The sequence below is a fragment of the Metarhizium robertsii genome (assembly GCF_000187425.2).
Source record: "Metarhizium robertsii ARSEF 23 chromosome Unknown MAA_Scf_2, whole genome shotgun sequence".
Lineage (NCBI taxonomy): Eukaryota > Fungi > Ascomycota > Sordariomycetes > Hypocreales > Clavicipitaceae > Metarhizium > Metarhizium robertsii.
The window spans coordinates 5,606,508-5,626,947 of NW_011942160.1; the positions used below are offsets into that span (position 1 = coordinate 5,606,508).

At 51.8% G+C, this 20,440-nt stretch overlaps 6 protein-coding genes across 6 annotated transcripts; 3 read left to right on the forward strand and 3 right to left on the reverse strand.

The window, feature by feature from the left end:
* Positions 1 to 283: 283 nt before the first annotated feature.
* On the forward strand, positions 284 to 778 carry MAA_09172 (uncharacterized protein; the record flags this gene model as incomplete). Its single annotated transcript, XM_007827170.1, has 1 exon — positions 284 to 778. The coding sequence occupies one exon, from the start codon at positions 284 to 286 to the stop codon at positions 776 to 778; it is 495 nt and encodes a 164-aa protein (XP_007825361.1).
* Positions 779 to 2,198: 1,420 nt separating this feature from the next.
* On the forward strand, positions 2,199 to 3,385 carry MAA_09171 (Polyprenyl synthetase; the record flags this gene model as incomplete). The annotated part of the gene is made up of 2 exons (XM_007827169.1): positions 2,199 to 2,318; positions 2,462 to 3,385. 2 exons carry the CDS (start codon positions 2,199 to 2,201, stop codon positions 3,383 to 3,385), a joined length of 1,044 nt encoding a protein of 347 aa, XP_007825360.1.
* Positions 3,386 to 4,806: 1,421 nt separating this feature from the next.
* MAA_09170 (vacuolar protein sorting-associated protein) lies at positions 4,807 to 8,140 on the reverse strand (the record flags this gene model as incomplete). Its single annotated transcript, XM_007827168.2, has 3 exons — positions 4,807 to 5,092; positions 5,161 to 8,014; positions 8,074 to 8,140. 3 exons carry the CDS (start codon positions 8,138 to 8,140, stop codon positions 4,807 to 4,809), a joined length of 3,207 nt encoding a protein of 1,068 aa, XP_007825359.2.
* A 925-nt stretch (positions 8,141 to 9,065) lies between these two features.
* Positions 9,066 to 11,409, forward strand: MAA_09169 (MCM2/3/5 family protein; the record flags this gene model as incomplete). The annotated part of the gene is made up of 4 exons (XM_007827167.2): positions 9,066 to 9,202; positions 9,258 to 9,384; positions 9,445 to 10,853; positions 10,917 to 11,409. The coding sequence occupies 4 exons, from the start codon at positions 9,066 to 9,068 to the stop codon at positions 11,407 to 11,409; spliced, it is 2,166 nt and encodes a 721-aa protein (XP_007825358.2).
* Positions 11,410 to 12,979: 1,570 nt separating this feature from the next.
* On the reverse strand, positions 12,980 to 14,146 carry MAA_09168 (uncharacterized protein; the record flags this gene model as incomplete). The annotated part of the gene is made up of 4 exons (XM_007827166.1): positions 12,980 to 13,279; positions 13,335 to 13,843; positions 13,905 to 14,028; positions 14,087 to 14,146. 4 exons carry the CDS (start codon positions 14,144 to 14,146, stop codon positions 12,980 to 12,982), a joined length of 993 nt encoding a protein of 330 aa, XP_007825357.1.
* A 4,350-nt stretch (positions 14,147 to 18,496) lies between these two features.
* On the reverse strand, positions 18,497 to 20,272 carry MAA_09167 (uncharacterized protein; the record flags this gene model as incomplete). The annotated part of the gene is made up of 4 exons (XM_007827165.2): positions 18,497 to 19,553; positions 19,608 to 19,792; positions 19,863 to 20,186; positions 20,237 to 20,272. 4 exons carry the CDS (start codon positions 20,270 to 20,272, stop codon positions 18,497 to 18,499), a joined length of 1,602 nt encoding a protein of 533 aa, XP_007825356.2.
* Between the last annotated feature and the right edge of the window lie 168 nt (positions 20,273 to 20,440).

Consider the following 20,440-nt stretch of genomic DNA (forward strand, 5'->3'; position numbering starts at 1 on the left):
AAACCAAGCATCCTTCCCCCATTGTGGCTGCTCCCCATACCGCCTTACCATCATTTTTATCACTTGTTGTTGTGTTTAGTCTTCGGACTCACATTCATTCTTGAAGCTCGTCTTTTCTCGACTGCTTCTCCATTCCTTGCAAGCAAACGATACAACGGCCAGGTTCCGTTTTTCAGCAACTTCAATCCCTTGAACAGTACATCTCTGAGGCTAGTTCTCGAGACAACGAACAGTCTTTACAAACACAACTACAAGCAAACAAAGCAAACTCAAAAACACCAAAATGCGTTTCGCTACCTCTGCTCTGGCTCTCATTGCCTCCGCAGCTGCCGCCAGCGCCGCCAGCGTCACCTTCTGGACCCTCGATGACCTCGTCCGCACCATCTACTTCACCCCTAACCCTGGTTTCCCCGAGGTCGCCCCTGTCACCTGCAACAACAAGCAGAAGACTGTTGTCAACTTCCCTGACCAATGGATCGGTAACTATTACGCTGTCCAGAAGGGCCAGAAAAATGTTCCTGGTATGCTTGGTGAGGTCAACTTTGGCGCTTGGGGCGGCATGACCTACTTCGATGTCTCCGCCATCGTCGACCCCAAAGACCAGAACAATGTCAAGCAGATGTATCCCGCTAGCGGCAAGTCTCCCATGTCTGGCTGCCCGGTATTCCCTTGCAACAACGCCTACTACCTCCCCGACGATGTCCAGACCAAGGTTACCCACGAGTCGGACCTCGTCACCACTCTCGGCGAAGGATTCACCGGCATCAACTTCTCGTAGCCACAGTACAGCCAACTCATCAAAACACCTGTGATTTATTCTTTGGGGGGCTTGGTAAACCAGCCAAGCTATTTCTTCTAGAGGGGCGATGGATCTTGTCGAATCTTGATGATTCCAACAAATTCTGCCCTTTTCAGAAGGCGTTGAGCGCCAAAATCGAGACATTTCACGATGCTATGTTTTACATACGGAGCAAAAAATGGGGGAAAAAATTTCAGGACACCACAGATACCCCTCGCGCGTCTTGGTAAAAGACCAAGAGCCGAGATTTCGTGGGTTTGACAAGGAACTTGACATAGAGCTTCAGGCAGGACAGGCGCAGCTGGGTAAGGAATCATTCTTTTTCTTTTTTGGGGGGACGGGGCTGTAGGGAGAAAAAACTTGTCGTTTTACGATTCGGAGTGAGTGGGTTGGCCACGGCCCTTGATCATTTACTTGTACTTTCACTTCACCACAGGCTCGGTGCCTCTCGTCATCTACACTTGGACCGGAGGTGGAGGCGAGACCCGAGCCGCGCACTCTTTGACACACTTTTTGATACTTCTCTACTTTCTTTAAGGACACTTTTATAGAAGACCCTTTTCATGACATTTTGACACACAGAATGGAAGAACATATACCCCGTTTGGAGAAGCATAGCTTGGACATGAATAGAAAGGCCCTTGGATGTTACGATGCCCATGTGTAAAGGTGAATGTGAGTGTGAGTGTGAATGTGAAGGCAGGTGGTGTGAGTGGAGCCCAAAACAAGGGGTAGATATCAGGAACTACCCAACAGCAGTTAGTCCAATACGCCCATGACGGGGGATAGGCGACGAAGACGAACTACAGAAACAAGCACATCGAGACCGAGTCGTCAGGGGCCGCGGAGTCCTTTAGCCTCGATCCAGTTGCCGGACTTGGACTCGTGCGTCGCGATTGGGCAAGCCTTGGTGCCTCTTGACGGTGAGGCCAAAGAGGAAGCCAAGCGGCGTACCGAGCAGTCATGCGCAGGCTCGGTCGTCTCATGTGTGGGAATGCCCTGGGCGCTTGAGCCGAATCAGGCATGCGAGGTGCACTGTTGACGGCGGCTTCTCGTGAGGCCGCGTAAATTAATCCCCTCATCGCGTCCATGTCCTCCACGGCCATGCGAATGTGGTAGTGACCCTGAACATCTCCTGTGACTCGGGACGATCAGCAGTTGTGGCGGTTGCTGTGGCTCAACTGTGGCGGAAGCCTGGGCAGCTGCCCACCGCCACGAACCCCGAGAGCTTGAAAGTGTTTTCCTCGACTTCCCACCCCACCACCCACCCTTCTCCAGACCGACACGACCCCTCGATCAACCCAATTCAATTCTTTTTTAAACTTTGTGAAGAGTGATTGATTTGCCTACTAAGGAGACGAACCGGCTGTCGGCTTTACTTTATTAGAAATCGTTCGTCATGGCGCAAAAAACGACCCTCGACGAGTTTGAGGCCGTGTATCCCAAGCTTGAGGAAGCTATTTTGGAACATGCGCGCAAGTATAAGCTTCCCCAAGGGGAGCTTGACTGGCTGAAGGCTGTGAGTAGCTCTGCGCATTATTCCCCCACGGTCGTTTCTCGGTTGCCTCTTTCATTTTGCTTTTCAAGACAAAGACGGGGCGGGTTGACTGGCTTCCTGCCGTTCAGTGGCCCTTTGCCAATGGGTATACTAACACTCGATAGAACCTCGAGACCAACCCCCTCGGCGGGAAGTGCAACCGCGGCATGTCTGTCCCCGATTCCGTTTCTCTCCTCCTCGGCTCCGCCCTCAACGAGGAACAGTACTTCCAGGCCGCCACGCTGGGCTGGATGACCGAGCTCCTGCAGGCCTTCTTCCTCGTATCGGACGACATGATGGATGGGAGCATCACCCGTCGCGGCAAGCCCTGCTGGTACCGCCAAGAGGGCGTCGGCATGATCGCCATCAACGACGCCTTCATCCTCGAGTCGAGCATCTACGTGCTCCTCAGGAAATACTTCCGCAGCCACCCGGCCTACATCGACATTGTCGAGCTCTTCCACGAGACCACCTTCCAGACCGAAATGGGCCAGCTGTGCGACCTGCTCACCGCCCCGGAAGACAAGGTCAACCTCGACAACTTCTCCATGACAAAGTACCAGTTCATCGTCATCTACAAGACCGCCTACTACTCCTTCTACCTGCCCGTTGCCCTGGCCCTGCACCAGCTCAACCTCGCCACGCCCAAGAACCTCAAGCAGGCTGAGGACATTCTCATCCCCCTTGGCGAGTACTTCCAGATCCAGGACGACTACCTCGACAACTTTGGTCTGCCCGAGCATATTGGCAAGATCGGCACCGACATCAAGGACAACAAGTGCTCTTGGCTGGTCAACCAGGCGTTGGAGATTGCCACCCCCGAGCAGCGCAAGATTCTCGAGGACAACTACGGCCAGAAAGACGACGCCAAGGAGGCGGTCATCAAGAAGCTGTACGACGACATGAAGCTCAAGGAGCGCTATGAGGCGTTTGAGGAGAAGAGGGCCGGCGAGATTCGCGCCATGATTGAAAGGGTTGACGAGAGTGAGGGCCTGAAGAAGGGTGTGTTTGAGGTGTTCCTCGACAAGATCTACAAGCGAACCAAATAAACTGCTCTGTGGGGGGGCCACGACGTGAAAAAAAAAAAAAAAACAACGAAAAAAAAAAACTAAACTAATGAGGTAGATGGCATGCATGCATAGAAGCGTGGTTGCGTAAACGTAAAATGTTTGGTAGATTTTCATTATAGTATATAAAAGATACAGTTAAGGTTTTAATTTTATTCGTCTTATACATGGGCGCCTGCAAGTGTCCTAGTTTGGCCGTCGGTCTCATCAGCAGATGCAAACTTGAGTGCCACAAGTGACTGCAGTGTAACGAAGATGATGGTGTAAGGCTGGACCGGCCAGCGGAGGAGTAGTACTCCGTTTGCGACATGGAAATACATACTTGGTATCACACTGGGGTGAAGTGCCTGGTGCAACGGCCAGTCCACAGGCTAGGTAGATTGGGGTTCGACTACATGGCGAGCACATTGCATGGAGAGAGAGTATTTCTCTACAAGAGCTGAACTTGCATTGATGAAAAAACTTACGCCATCACTTACCTGTGCGCAAAGCACGACTCCCTCAAGCTAGAAATGCCACGTGCACGAGGAGACCTGGTTCAAAGCCATGCAGTGCTTCATACCACCGCCGCTGATGATTGCTGCCGGATTTGTACCCCACTGCTGCGCGGCGCCCGTCGTGGCAAAGTTGTAAGACGCCGATCTGAGCCGGAGCTGCGCCCGTGCCGTGATCCACTCCGCCGGTTTCCCGACTAGCAAGACGGACCGATGCGGAAAGGAGCAGTCGGGACGGAGCGAGAAAAATCCCCCTCCCCACTGAAACGTGTCGCGGCCAAAGTTGGATGCGGGCCGGCGGATTGAAGGAGTTGCTTGGCGGTGAGGAGATGGGTCCCGTCTACGGGATGGATGCGGAACGAAGTAAGTGTGAGTCACGGGGGATAGGCTCATTCGAAATGGGCACTGCTAGAGCTGTTGCGCGATGACGAGTGTCTAGGGTCCGCGGGTCTCCCAACCGCAACTTGCTTGTTGTGTGATTTACATCGCTGCATCGAACTTCAAGGAGCATGAAACTAGCGCCGACTTTAATCATCGGCAATCCACCCTGCTCCGTGGTCGACGGCCTCTGGTGTGGAGCTGAAGATGGAGGACATTCGCATCCGGCATCTCTGTGGTGCCGCTGTCTTGTAAGTGGCCGGTGATGCGACAGAGTCCGATGATGGTGGCAACTACAGATAAACAGATATCATGGCTTAAAATGACACTTTACTATACATGGTTTCTCATGGTGTTTGTTACGTTCGAAAATGCGTCCAAGTAATCCTGGCTGCGGATCATGAATCGTCCATGTACGCGTGTCATCGTCCTCTCCTAGGTACTAGTAACATAGTGTAATTTGTACATCAGTAGGCATATCTCGGTAGTGGTTTCTTGTCCGCTTATATAGCATAACAATCATGTTCCGAGCTAGTCCTCGGGCTGCTTTTCGCTCCCCTTGGATGGACTCTCATCTTTACTCTCTTCCTTTGTGTCCACAACCTCCCCTTTGGTCTCCGTCGCAGGCTCCATGTCTGTCTTCTTGTCGTCTGCTGACTTGTCCTTGATCTGGGATCCCTCCGTCTCTTCCACGGGCTCTGGTGTCTTTGGTTTCACTTCTTTGGACTTGACAATATTGGCAAGGAAGTCTCCAGTATCCCCAAACCCATTGATTTTCCCCAACCGTGATGCGAAGAATTCCATATCTCGCAGCATACTGGGTTATGTTAGTCAGATTCGACATATCCCAATGAGAATGTCCGGCCCCGCCAACGCAAAACGTACCTTTGTGTTCCAGCTTCTGTTTTGGGAGTAGCCTCTTTGAGAGGAGCTCCCAGCTGGTCTTTGTAGCTAGCGAAAACGGGTTCCATAATCATCTGAATTGAGGTCTCTGGAAGATGCTTGGTGAGAACACGGTGCAGCGTAGTGGTTTCCTTGGCAAGAATCTCCATATATGGCTGCACCACGCCTGGCCTGGCGTTATCCCAGTCAATGGCTCTCATGTTCTTGGCATGAATCGCTGCACGACTGCTCATAATATCGACCAATTTTTGGTGGATACTGTCTTGATGTTCCTGTAGTAGTCGGCGGATCTTGTCGAATTCTCCCATCAAGCTGGATACTCCGGCCCCAGACCCGGCATGGCTTCGTACAAATTCTCGAACGTGAGGAATTAATGTGGCTATAAATGACAATGCCTGCGACGCAAGAGCCAAGTGCTTTGTGGTGATGTTCTTCAGACCTGCAGAACGAGTTGCACCCGCCCCAAGAATCAATTGTGTACACCGAGAATTGAAGAGTTGGAGGTATGCAATTAATGAAGATGCCACATCTGTGGTCATGGACGGTATTCCTGCAATCAAATGCAAAAAGTTCCCCAGTCCATCCAGACAAAGCACTGCAGAGTTTGGTAGAATGAACTTGTCAGACTCTATGACTGCCGATCTTGTTTTGTCTTTGCCGGTCCCATTGCTCTCGGAGGGTTCCGTCACAATTTCTGGCTTCTCAAGCTCGCGATATGGGATCCAAATCTTGTTGTTTTCTGTCCACACAGAGGCATCTTGCATACTACAGCCTAGTATGAGATCCAGGAGTTTCGTATTGCTCTCTGTGAAATCTTTTGCATTCCACTGATCCGATTCCATCCCCAAGGCCAGTTTTTGCATCTCTGCGTCGCGATTTCGTTGAACAAACTCTTTAATATGTCCATTAACCACCGTCTTAAGAGAAGTACCGCTTCGTCCAGAGATGGCTTCGCACTCAGTTGTAAAATAGAGGTTAAGAGCAAAGTATCGAAGAAATAGATCCAACGGAAGATGAGTCGCCTGTTCTGCTCGGACCTTGAGAACCTTGACGATCTTGTCATTTGCGATGTCAACAGCTTGCGTTAGGAGACTATTGATGTCCAGACTCTTATGAAGTTCTTCCTGCAGTTCAACATCGGCAGCAGCCATTGGGTTGGAGATGTGGCGATCGGGGCGTGGGCTGGTCACAGGTGACCTGGCCGGTGGTGACTTAACGCCATCCAGGTTGGATGCGTCTGACAAGGAGCTCGTGATATCGAGTAGCACTTTGACTTGAGTGGTCAGTCGTCTCAAAGTTTCGGTAACGCCAACATAAATCTTGACAAGCAGCTCTTCTGCGTCTTCTGCGTCCAATGCCCGAAGGTTTCTTGCTAAATTAGCAGATTTCTCTTGACTTGACAAATGCCTGCTTCCGCTAGTCGTCGATACCGACAGCATAGACTCATTATCGTCATCGCTCGAACTCGGAAGAGGACGTCGAATCAAATTGCGAATTTCACGAAGGACTGCATCTCGATAAGCCATCGCTGCAGCTGCAACGTACTTGGCGCGGTGTAGACCCCTCATGTTGGGCATAAGCTGTGCCTTCAGGTCTTCTGTTGCTGTGAGGTACGTGGGGAATATTGACGGTGATCGAGCGTGGCCCCCTCGCCCCCTGGATGCCGCATTATCCCATCGAAGAAGAATATCCGCAGATGAAACGGACTCTGTGTGTCTGCGCAAGTCCGCCAACAAGACATTGACGAATTGCAATTCGTAAGCCTTTCCGACTCTGAAGCGCAAGGCGTTCAAATCTTGGTTGACACCCTGCAATGCGGAAGCTCCTCGCAAATCCCGCAACTCTATACCCAGCGGTTCCTTTCCGTCCGTTTCCTCACGCTCACCTGCAATGAGCCTCTCCAATGAGTCAATACTGCCCAAAGCCTTGTCTACTTCGCCAGCATCGACCAATGATTCGCAACTGCCAACCCAATCGACAATACAGCGCAGTTGGCATACAGCATCGTTGAGCTGTTTCAAGTTCTCCTGCCGTCGACGTTTTTGAGCAATTAGTATGCCATTAGTTGCTACCTCCTTGTCAAGCGCCTCTAGTTCTTCTCTTAGGGTCTTTATTCTTTCCACTGAGCCGGCAGCTTCTGAGTGTAGTTCCTTTAACGACCCAAGAGCGGTGAAAAATGTTGTTGATGCTGTCGATATCGAATTGATGAGGTGAACTTCAATTGTATCCATGTACCAGGACAGCTTCTCTTGCAGAATAGCATTTGTTGCTAAAGCTTTTCTTGGGGCCGCAGGAACCGAAGAGCTGTCCTTGGCCAATGATGAGGGCCGGATTACTTCGGATCGTTCACTAACAACATCAAACGTCCTCGGGTTCTCGAGATGAAAATCTTGGTCAAAATATACGGTTGGAATGGTTGATAGGGGCGAGGGTCCCTGCACGGCTTTTCGCCCTAGGCCGGGGTTCGACCTGCGTGAAGGGCTTGGTGCGTCGATAGACGCCAGTGAAGCGACTGAAGCAGTCGAACCGCGTCGATGGGATTTCGTTGTCGGTCGAAGTAGGCCGTCCGTATCCGGCTGCTCACCAGGCTTGGAATTGTGGCGACTCTTGGCAGATTCGTCTTCGCTCTCTTTAACTCGTCGCAACTGCTCATACAATGCTCCAACTTGCGCAACATAGGGACTAAACTCGGCGGGATCGATAATTGGAATATTGGTCAAGGCAACTGGCGGGATGTCTCGAGAATTAGGGGGCTTGTGTGAACTCGATGACGGGGCTGATGTGTGAGGCTGTAGGCCGGTTCGAACAATCGGTGGTTGTAGAAGGGTCGAAATGGCTGCGCAGGCGGGTTAGCTGTTGTATTTTTTTCTTCATTAGGCGACTATCTTGATTTACCATTTTGTCCAGGTTCATACAGGGAATTAGACCGAGCGTTAGATGAGCTATCTAGAGCACCGCCCATGGAATGGATGGAACTCGTATTAGAGTTTCGTCTGGATGAAGAACGGTGGTATCCTTGAGCTGGTCGACTGCTACTCAAATGTCAGCGTAAGGGAAGATCCATTAGGTAGACGAAGACCAACCTGTGGAGAGGGACCTCATGCCGGGGCCCCAACGACGGCGCAGAAAGGCTGTCGACGGACTTTCCGGCCGCTGGAGAAGAAAACATCATATGCGCAATCGCAGAGGATCTGGCTGATAATGATGCCGAGAGGTTCCAGAAACAGGACCAGAGAGCCCTGTATAGCCGACAGCTGTGTATTGACGGGTCGGATCAGGAGTGCTACCGGGGTATCATCGCTGGCACATGCGGGAGAATAGAGAGCGGAGCATGCACTACGCCCTGAGGGGAAGAATATATTGAAGTAAGGAATGATAGAAAGGTGACTAAAAGACCATGGTATAGGTTGTTTTGGCACCAACCAATGGCCAGATCAACGCGATGCCGATTGATGGGAGCTTAGCGTTGAGGCAAGCAACTGCCATGTATACCTGACCTGCTATGTCAAACTGCGTAGTAGCCACGAAACCTCAAGCCAGGGCTGCGCCTTTGTTTGCGATGGACCGGTGATTTTCCGACATTCTCTCTCAACGCTGGCAAGCGGTTTTGTTTGGGCTGGGGTCGCTATTCCGCACCATACCCACTTGGGCCTAGTACCTGCAACCACTTAACGTCGCGTGTCGCGGTCCAAATCACGCGTCTGGTTCGTGTAAATTGCATTGCCTGGGTGCGTTTTGTCCTTCGGTGTCGCAATGCCGTCAGCCCCTCAATTGGCAATCTGCAATTTACATATCGCATTCACGCCCGGGATCCAACAGCTTCACACTCGGAGCCTTGACGTATTTTGCAGAGTAGCGAGTCGGCAGGTACGGTAAAAGACCCAACCATGGATAGCCGGTCTGTTTATTCAGCGCATGTCTTCGAGCCCAGCTACGCTGAGAATGGGGACACCCGGCTGCAGCTCCTGCAGCAACTCGAGACCTTTATTCTTGACTTCCGCCTCGACAATAACTTTGTCTATCGGTATGTTGAACGTATGCGGAAGCCGTCGCAGATTGGCTCTAACATGTGTAATTAGTGATCAGCTACGAGAGAATGCGCTTCTCAAGCAGTTCTACTGTGACGTCAAAATCAACGACCTCATCAACTTCAACGAAGAGCTCGCTCACAAGCTCGCTTCCGAACCTGCCGAAGTCATCCCTCTGGTGAGTTTTTCTGCGATCTTTGGTGTTGTTTCATCGGTCTCCTCTGACAGCCATGGATAGTTTGAGACGGCCCTTAAAAAATGTACACAGCGAATCGTCTTTCCGCACGAGAAGGAGGTCAATCTCCCCGATCACCAGCTTCTGCTCCACTCCGATGCCGAAGATGTGTCAATCCGTAACCTAGACTCCATGACGATTGCCAGGCTTGTTCGCGTCCCCGGCATCGTCATTGGTGCTTCCGTCATGTCATCCAAAGCCACGGAGCTGCACATCCAGTGCCGCAACTGTCAATTCCAGGAGGTCATCCCCGTGTTGGGCGGTTTCACCGGTGTAACGCTTCCTAGACAGTGTAATCGCAAGCGAATTGACAACGACCCTACGCCCAAATGTCCTCTGGACCCATACTTTGTTATGCACGAAAAGTCACAATTCGTTGACCAGCAAATTATCAAGTTACAAGAAGCACCAGACCAGGTACCAGTTGGAGAACTGCCTCGGCATGTTCTCATTTCGGCAGATAGATATCTCACAAACCGCGTTGTTCCCGGGTCAAGGTGCACGGTCATGGGCATCTTCTCCATCTACCAGAACAAGGCGTCCAAAAACTCATCCACTACCGGCGCCGTTGCCATCCGAACGCCGTACCTGAGAGCAGTTGGCATCCAAACAGACTTGGACCAGACTGCCAAGGGCCATGTTAGCTACAGTGAGGAAGAGGAGCAAGAATTTTTAGAAATGAGCAGGCGACCTGACCTGTACAATGTAATGGCGGACTGCATTGCGCCCTCCATTTATGGAAATCGAGATATCAAGAAGGCGATTCTCTGTCTACTACTAGGTGGATCCAAGAAGATTCTACCCGATGGTATGAAGCTGAGAGGTGACATCAACGTACTGCTTCTCGGTGACCCTGGTACCGCAAAGTCGCAGCTCCTCAAGTTTGTGGAAAAGGCAGCACCAATCTCCATCTACACGTCCGGTAAAGGTTCTTCTGCTGCGGGTCTGACAGCCTCCGTCCAACGAGACCATTCTACAAGAGAATTCTATCTAGAAGGCGGTGCCATGGTTTTGGCTGATGGCGGTGTGGTTTGTATTGATGAGTTTGACAAGATGAGAGACGACGATCGCGTCGCTATTCACGAAGCCATGGAACAGCAGACCATTTCCATTGCCAAGGCTGGCATCACCACCATTCTCAATGCCAGGACATCTGTCCTGGCTGCGGCAAATCCCATCTTTGGCCGTTACGATGACATGAAGACACCCGGAGAGAACATTGACTTCCAAACGACCATTCTGTCTCGTTTTGATATGATTTTCATTGTCAAAGATGAGCACTCCCGCGAAAAGGATGAGAGAATAGCCAAGCACGTCATGGGTATTCACATGGATGGTCGCGGTACGGAGGAGGTCGCCGAGTCTGAAATTCCTGCCGAGAAGATGCGACGATACATTACATACTGCAAGACGTAGGTCCCTTTTCTTTTCCCCAGCTCCCCAACCCCACGAATACCAACTAACACCAATCCCAGTCGCTGTGCGCCCCGTCTGACCCCTGAAGCCGCTGAAAAACTCTCGTCACATTTTGTCTCCATCAGGCGTCAAGTCCACGCAGCCGAGATGGAAGCGAATACCCGCTCTTCTATCCCCATCACAGTCCGTCAGCTCGAGGCCATTGTGCGCATCACCGAATCCCTCGCCAAACTAACGCTCTCGCCCATGGCCACGGAAGAACACGTTGACGAAGCCATCCGGCTGTTCCTCTGCTCTACCATGGATGCTGTCAACCAGGGCAGCAACCAAGGCAGCCGCGAGCTGAACGAGGAAGTCAACCGTCTGGAGGTCGAGCTCAAGCGCCGACTCCCTATTGGGTGGAGCACGAGCCTGGCCACGCTAAGGAGAGAAATGGTTGAGGGCAAGGGATACAGTGAGCAGGCACTCAACAGGGCTCTTATGGTGCTGCAGCGGAGGGATACCATCATGTTTCGGAATTCAGGGGCACAAGTATATCGGCACGGAGCGTAAGCTACTCGCATGTGAGACCTTGTTGGAGCAGGCGTTTTTAACGATGACATGCTGTCCGTGCGATGACGGCTACTTTTGTGAATAAGAGCAGGCGCTTGGGTACATGGTGGAACAGGCATGGCACAATGACACGGGATGTATTTATTGCGAGTGAGACGAACTGTAATCTACGCTTAGGGCGTGCTACATGATTTGAGAAAACCATACCCAACAAAGAGAATACCTCGCTTGATCCCCTATCCGTACCAAGAGTCACTGACCGGGATACTCCCCCTTCTTTACAGCTCGATGGACCGAGAGCGTTGACATGCACACTCAGCCTCACCCGGCATCTCAATGCCAAATCCCCTTGATGACGAAGACTTCCTTCACTAATCGCCGGCACTCACCGCCCGCAAGGCTGTCCAACACATCGACACCAGACAGCCTGCACATCCTCGCCCCTCCGGCCCCCAGGTTCATCCCGTCCCTCCAGTCCGCAGCTGTTCATCAAGGGCCCCGGATCCCCTGCGGCCGCACCGGCGGTAAAAAGAAATGTCGATCGCGCAGTGCCGTCTGGCGTCCGCCCGAAGCCAACCAGACCAGACATTACGGGCCGGCCCGCCAGCCTGCCCCGAGGGAACATGGGAGTGACTTGAAGTACACATCATGCTGAGACGACGGCTCCCACGGACAGGTGGCCGATGACCTGGCCCTGCAGCCTCTGTGTGTCGGGCATCTGCACCTATTGGCCGGCGCGCAGGTGGTGGTTGCGTGCCGACATGTGCAGCGCAACAGTAGACGCGCAGCGCGCAGGCCGTTGCCATTAGTCGAGAGCGATTGATTGATTGACTCGACATGTCTCGGTGCCGAGGAGAGGCCACGCTCTTGGGCTGAGAGGCGTCAGCTGGTCTTTTGTCCTGGCAAACGCGGCGCGGGAAAAACTTGCGGTCAGCAAGAAGAAAGATCTCGTCATGGTAGTCAGACTGAGGCTCTCTGGATGTTGGTCGCAAGGTGAGCCGCCCGTATTGAAGGGCCGTGGGTTGGCGGGTGAGTTGTCAGCTTCGAGATGCTCGCCCATGACGGCAGACAAAGCTTGGCGTATACATACGTCGGCGAGGGCCTGATGTTACAATTCCCACTTCATTGTAGCAGACGGGCGATTGTTGAAGGCTGAAGCGTATCACAGCCTGTGTCGAGAATCAACGCAGAGCTAACGGGTGTCTTGGTGACCCCCGGCGCGGCTTCAAAAGTTTGGCTGTATAGAGAGCATCAAGGGAAAATTTGTTGGTCTCAAGACGTGGTTTTTTTTTTCTCCATGGAATGGCTGCAGACGGCAAAGCTAACGCTTACAAGCTACGAGCTCTTCACAAATGGCGAGATGCATTGAAACAGGAGCTGGCATGACAAAACGAACGACCGATCCATTCATCGTACATGAAATATAACCCCAGAAAAGGTAAAAGACTCAAGAGGGAGAAACAACAGGCGACACAATGAGCCGTCCATGATCTTTGTAGCCTTCCAAAAAAGAGACTATCCCACCCGACTCAGACACAGATTGTGCCGTCGGGTCAAGGGATAGCGTCTACTAGTCGCTCTTGAGACAATTGCTAAGAAGAGCCGCAAGGGCCAGCGTCAGCATAGTGTTGGCCTTGACGTCCTGAAAAATGACGTTTACGATGAAGCATCCCACGGTGACGGCGACGGCAAACGCCGCAATAGCGCCGCCCCTTGACACAAGGCCAGAGGCCTGGATGACGACGGGGACGCAGAACAACGCCGCCAGGAGGCAAGTGACAATGGTTCGCGAGAGTATGCGAAACGGCCAGCTCGGGTAGTCGCGGATGTCCATGCCAGGAGAGCGATGGAGGCTCTTCAGCAGCGGTTTCTGTCGCGGGGGTCAGCCTCGATCGAAGCCAGCGCAGAAAAAGCGAGAGACGCACAAAAATCTTCTCCCCGATGGGAGGCGTGGCCACTTGTCCCACCATCAGGTCGAGCTTGCTGATGGTGCCCACGATGGCGTAGTCCTTGGGGTCCCGGGACAAGTAGCGCGCTTGGTCTGCGCCGACTCTTTCGTCTGCGAAGGTGTTGAGCTCGCCGACGGCAGCTTTGGTAGGCGTGTCGAGCTGCAGAATGCCCCGTTGGTAATGGGTGAGCTTGTCTGGGCAGATTAGAGAGGCCAAGGGTGAGTTGCCGGTTCCTGAACCAGGGCGCACGCGTGTTTTCGGAGGGGACTCACATTTCCTGCAGACCAGGTCTTCTAGTTGGTCGCCGAGGTGGTCTGGGTAAGACGAAGTCGTGCGGATTGAATAGACGATTTGCCTGAATACGCGGTCGATTTTGCGATCCAGATGGTGCTGGGTGAGATAGGCAGCGCCGTGATGGGCCAGGGTGAAGCCAAACGACTTGTCTAGGTTGGCGAGGAAAGCAACCGAGAGAGGCCCGTAATTGTCTTCAAACAGTGGTCATGGAGTCAGCGCGTTGCGCAATCGTGAGCCGGGCTCTGTACGTACCCCGGAGATCATCTTTGGAGGGCAGTTCCTTGAGGGCTGCTGTGTAGACAAGACAGATCAGATCAGCTCCAGTATTGAGTCTTGACTTGGATCCAGGGCGACATACCTGGAGTCTGGCCTTCTTCTGTAACCGGAGTCAGTGTATCACGAGCGGCTCCCATACCATACGAGCCCACAGTTACCCCGGATAGTCCGGTTGTGGTGCGGTCTGCAATATCTTCAGAGGCTCGAGGGGCCGTCATGCTGCTCAAACAAGTCCAGAAAGGGGGCCTTGCCACTTGATGTGCAGTAGATTCGTGCCTCGTCGCAATGCCCCTATTTATATTTTTCTCTCGGAGGGGCAAGGAACACAACTGCTTCCATCAAGGCCCCATGCAGGCCGCAGGATTGGGAAATCTCGTCACCAGAGTCAGCAGTCCTCCTTGGGTCCAAGATTGGCAAAGAGCCTCATCCGTCTCTCTCCGCGCAGCCACGATGCTGCCGAACGGGCAACGGCCCAACCCAGTCCAGCCATGGCGGTGATGGCATTGGGACACACCAGCAGCTCAAGGCGCAGCAGCACGCTTCAAGTGTCTGTGACGACTTGGTGTGTGGTTGCTGTGGTGCGCTACATCCGTACATCATGACTGCAGGCGTGATGAGTACCGACGAGGTATTCCTTGGTCCCGACTCTCCCGCAGGTGTCGTGCTGGTTAGTAATGACGGAGCCAAAGCATGCCATGAATAAGCTGGTCCTGGGGAAATAAACCGCCATTATTGGCCGTACCGTGTTTGGCATATGTCTGAGTCTTCTCATTCGGCCGGAGCTGGAGCTGGAGGACACGGCACAAGTCACAACCAATGGCAGCGTACACGCACCGTCCATGAACCTCACTTGCAGTATGAAATATCTCTCGGCGTCCAAGTAATGGATTGCAATTCTCTATCAACAATAAACAGTAAACTGGCATGACCGTCCCATCGTTTGCCGTCAAGGTAGTCGTGGCTCTGTCGCCCCGTCGTCTCCAACAGCCCGTGTCGTTCGCCCAAGCAAGGGACGCGAGGTCATCAGAAAGAATAGAAAAAATAACTTCCCAGCGAATCCTTATGCCGCCTTGAACCCCTTTAAAATACAGAGTCTGCATTTGTCATCAGTATCTGTCTTGCAGAAGAGGAAATGGCGTCCCTATACTCACCCCAGATCGCCGGCAACAGCGACATCATCACGGCACACCAGATGACGTTTTTATACATCTCCATAGTGTTTGACCCGACTGATCAAGCATCGTCGATAATGGACACCATCAGGCCCTCGAGATACCTCTCTTGGGTTTCGTCTGACCTGGGGCCGGCTTCTCAGTTGGTTTCCGGATTATGACAAGACGACTTTCATTGACCGGCGCCATGGCAATGATAGGCATGTTTCGAATATGTACAAGATTTGTGATGGATGTATATATGTGTATATGTGTATGGATGCCTGTGTGTTTGAGTGTGGTGAATGAATGGTACTAGCAGTGGCAGCAAGTCTGGTATTTAAGCACCTCGAGAAACCCGAGCATCGGCTTGGAAAAGGACATACAAAAAACAGCTCTCAGAAAGTCTCCGGCGGGGGCCCACCCCTGCTTCACGGTTTCTTTCTTTTTCTTTTCGTGTTGCGAACCCTTGGCAGCGGCATCAAGTGATGCCATGGGCTTGAGTTTGACAGTGAGCCCAAGCCGAGCATAATGACCAGGATGGCTGCCATCGGCTTACGCAAACGCAGCAAGTTCGGCAAATTAAAGGGGCGTGTGCGAAGGAACTATGAGAGGGAGACAATATTCTTGCTGTTCCCACCAAGGGAAGAGTCTTGGCCAGCATACGTCGCGCCGTACAATAACTTTGGTGAAAGCTTCATCCAGTACTCAGCAACAGCGAAACCCCTTCCCAATTCCCGCAAGTCTAGAACCTCGTGTTCACATACTTGGTGCCGTGTCGGTATATCCAAGCAGGTTCACCTTTTTCGGCTCCGAGAGTTGTGGGAGGCAGGGCTGTGACGGCTGGCTAGACGAGATATCATGGCCCGGGATAGCCTGTATGATGGAATTGTAAACCCGGGCTTCTGACGCCACCGACAGTCTAAGCCAGGGATATGTACGTACCGCACGGCGTGTTGTTGTATCCCTTTGAATGTGCGCAGGTCTAATTTTTGTAACGGACCAGGGTTCCAGCTAATAATAACCACCTACCTAAAAGATATATATATTAATTAAAAGATTATATAATAATAAAAGTTATTAAGACTTTAAAGATACTTACGTATATAAAAATATATTAGTTATTATTATTAATAAAAAAGTACTTTTAAGTATTTTTAAGTATCTTTAAGTATCCTTAAATATCCTTAAATATCATAAAAAAGGTAGGTTAAATACATCAATTGGACCTGCGCACATTCAAAGGGATATCAAGTTGGTTTTGCTGCATGAGGACGTCCCACATGGCCCGGAAGGCGCAGGCCAAGTCATCATCTCTCAACAACAACGCTCGGACACATGACAAGGTTGTCGAAGGTACGGAGAGAAGAGACATCTGGAAATATAGAGGAATCAAGGCACTCGAACGGGTTTAGACAATGCACTTTGTGGGTCGTCCCAAGTCAACAGCCGTACATTTAGCATCGGGGATGTGACGCCGTGAGATGCAAGAACCAGCGTCATTCCCAAACGGAGCTCTGTATGTGCAATCTACGGTACAGGCACAGTGAATCATTATGAAACGAGTTTCCCGGTCTTGCTTCTCTTTCGCACGTGCGTTTCTCATGCAAACAGCATGTGTCAGCGCTGAGGGTTCCCAAGGAGTCTGATACGGCAGCTGAGCGCAGATCTACTCGTTGAGTGCTCAGTCGGTATTGCACAACCTATCATTTCCACGCAACATCGTTCCAAACGCCCTGCTTTGTGGCTTTTGGGCTGCAAGCGCCGCTCAGCTGACGGAGTTCCTTCCGACCCCCGTCCAAGTACCATCTGTTGGGCCCCGGCTCCAAAGACTGCATTCCTAGTATAAGGTTGCGCCATGCGCTCTAGAGGCCGGTGTCTTCGTACAATTCCTCCGCCCAAGCCCTACTCGTGCTCTCCCCCAGGAGATAGACTACATCCTGGAACCATGAGTTGCGGCTCATTCGTTTCCGACTCATGCTTTGACCTGCCGCCGAGCTCGGCCCTGGCACCCCAACCGTCACTCTCACACGAAGACTTCACAAGTTCACAAAACGGAACCCTCGAAAAAAAGAAAGCAAACCAATTTAAAAGAGCCAATCGATGATAGAATCGGGCGGGCAACGCGTCCGGTAAATAACATTCGAAAGGGGGAGGCATGGTCCACGTCAAGAGAAAAATGAGGCGAACGTACGGAGCACCGAGTACTCTGCAAGGCGACTGTCCGGTTTGAAATTCTCCATAGAGCGCAGGAGTACCTAGGTATCCTCGGAAGATTAGGGCAAGGGCTCGAAAATATCCGACCACGCCCAAGTATTTGTGCCGGATGAGACATCTGGAAAGCAAGCCTGTTTCCGCCGCCGGAGCTGCTTTTCTGCCGACGTCCAAGATGAGCCGTGCACCCAAGGGAGAGTTTCACATTATTCTGAGCCGCAGACATGTCTTTTGATAGTTATCAAAGGCCCTTCAGCGAATCTTTTGCCCAGCGAGTGCTGGTGGAGGAAATAGCGAGCGTGTTTAAGCCGGTCGGTCGCCCGGGTGAACAAGCCTCATTTTTGTTCCCTGGCGAATGAACCAGGGGGCCTTGCAACTGGCAGCGGCAACTGACCAAGAAGCTTCAACCTCCATTTAAAGGGTCTGGTCAGGATACCTGGTGTGACGTTTTGAGCAATCGGCCATGTTTTTGTTTGTCGGGACATGGAGCTGGTCGCGAACCAATGTGAAAGGCAGCACCGGTCCCCTTTCCCTGTCGCATGCAAAGATGTATCTCATATGGCATGCCATCAGGCAGTCATCCATGTCGCCTTTCCTAGAGCCGGCTGAAAACCAGGGGACCCAAGTATATACCTGAGCCGCTGCCATCACCTATCTGACATATAATGTACTCCGTGAGCAGGCATTCACTGGTGTCTATTGACCACGACCACACCGCTGTCTTGTTTGTAAGTTGCGGTGCAAAAGGACCGGTGCTCGTCATAGCATTCTCACCGGGGAAAATTGACATTTCCAACCCAGTTCTTCGAGCACATGCCCGTAGGCTCGGCGTCGAACAGGTGGCCCTGGCTCCTGTCCTCAACGACGTCTGTTCGATCAGCCTCAAATTTCTCAGTTTAACCTATCCCGAGTTGACGCAGGTTGGTCGTTTCATTTCATAGCCACTTCAACTGCCTTTAGAGATGTCACCGACCAACAATGAAATAAAGCTCGCTGTCATTTTCTCTGCCATGTAGGCCGTCCGTGAGTAGTACTATAAAAAGTTGATGGTACAGGGTATAAGTGTAGTAACTGGTAAGAATTCCCAATTTCCCTTGATGCAACGCCACTTCCCAAGCTGGCTGATTCAGGTCCCCGCCAGCCATGAATTATCTGAAGTTTCCTCTTCCTGGGACATAGTCAGATAGCACGTCGTGTGAACAACTAAACCGACGACTCTCGTGTCTTGGTATCCTCGATTTTCCACTCCTCCTCAGTCATGTGGAACCATTGCGACACGCATGTAACAGCCGCCCAAGCCTCACTGGCAAGAGTTAGATGCAACAGCTGAGTGCCCAAGAAGTTGACCAATGCTGTGCTTGTAAACCCACTAAGCATATTCGCATTGTATATATCCCAGCATGGCAGACCCTGTCGACTGCGGAAAGAGCGAGCGACTAGTCGAAGAGCTGTGGCCTCATAGGGTGCCATCAAAACTCTGGACACAGCATCCACAAGCACGTGTGCTGCCATGGCTGCTGGCAATTGCGTGAGCAAAGTATCTAAATATATGGGCTGCGGGCTTCCATTCGATCGAGAATCTGAGCCTGCGCTAGGCCGTAATTCCGCTGACCAAAGACCAGGCGGTGCGTCTTGAGACTCTGAAGCCTCCACATCAAAACTTATCAAAGTGGCACTGACTCCTTCGTTATCTTCATCATCACTGGGGTACTCGTCCCCTCTAGTCGAGAATAAACTTGCCCGGCGGGGCGTCTGCGGCTCGGCTGGCCGACCTCCTGGAGTAGTGTCCCCGGTTTGCTCTGGCATGTCGCCACCACTGCTCTCGACCTGTGTTCGATTCTCTGCATCCGTGTCCACGACTCGAGGAGGATTAGGTGGTGGCGGCGGGCCAGCTTGGGGGTTGAGCGGCGGAAGAGGGAATTGCAGTGAAAACGGTAATCTCTTGATCTTAAAAAGAGTACTTGGAAGATTCCTGAATATGCGTGACCATATTGGATGTTTCCAGTCACGCGCCATCCTTTGAGCCATAATCCACACAAGGAACGGAGTAGCTGATATCAAGGCACCCCCGACCCATTTTAATAGGGATGGTATCGAGTAGTCATCAAGTGAAGGTGGAGCAGATATTGGTGAGGATTTGGTAAACGGGATAAAGAAACTGGGGTGAGGCAACCACAATGCATTGGGCAGAATCCCCAGGCGTTGCATAGCGACATGCAACTCTAGATGGATTCTTAAATAGGACCAGATTTCGTGGATCCTATTCCTAGTTAGATGACAAACTATGATGAACTTTTAGGAAGGGAAAACATACACACGACGAAGTACTTTCTTGACTTCATCATCATCACTAACCCATAAGGGTGCCACCACTCTTTCGACGTAGTCGTTGAGCAAGGCTGTTGGGGCGCCAGCTAGGACGTCTCTGGTAAAAGAGAAATCAGTTCTGGCTCGCCGAAATAACTCCCAGAATGGTATCTGGGAGTATTTTTTGTAAATCTGCAGCATGAATAAATTAACATCGTAATTCAGAATCGTTTCATGTGACCAGAGACATGCTAGTACACACCAAGATTCGCTGACGAAGGCCGTGGACGCCAAAAACGCCCGCAGACTCAATGCAAATTTGAGCCGGGGTACGCAATTGAAAACCCATGGATTCCTCATATATTTCGTGTCGACACTGCGATTCGTACTCTGATCCAGGGTGAGGGTTCTCTGGCTCCGCTACTCCAATCACCAACATTACTTCGTTATGAGCCCTGATGAGGTCGCGGTTCATCCTCTTGGTTTCTGGGTTGATAGGGCGGCCACGATAGTCATACTGCTGCGTGGGATGACGCGGATCATCCTCGCCTTCCCCATCAACGACTTCGTCATATGGAGAGCGGCCCTGGAGAGTGATTAGCTTGAACGAGACAGATACATGGTAATGAGCCATACCAAGGCCTGGGCAGTGAGAGGCCCCTGCATACCCATGGCGGCGGATATTTTTAAGTATTGGCTACTCGAGCCATCCCCGAAGCAGAATTGTAAATAAAACAAACTCCCTAATATGATGACGTTGTTGCGACAAGTGGAAGTGACGTTTGGCCTGGCCCCACTAACGACAGGTGGTTGTGCTAAGTACCTAGGTAATTGGGCTTG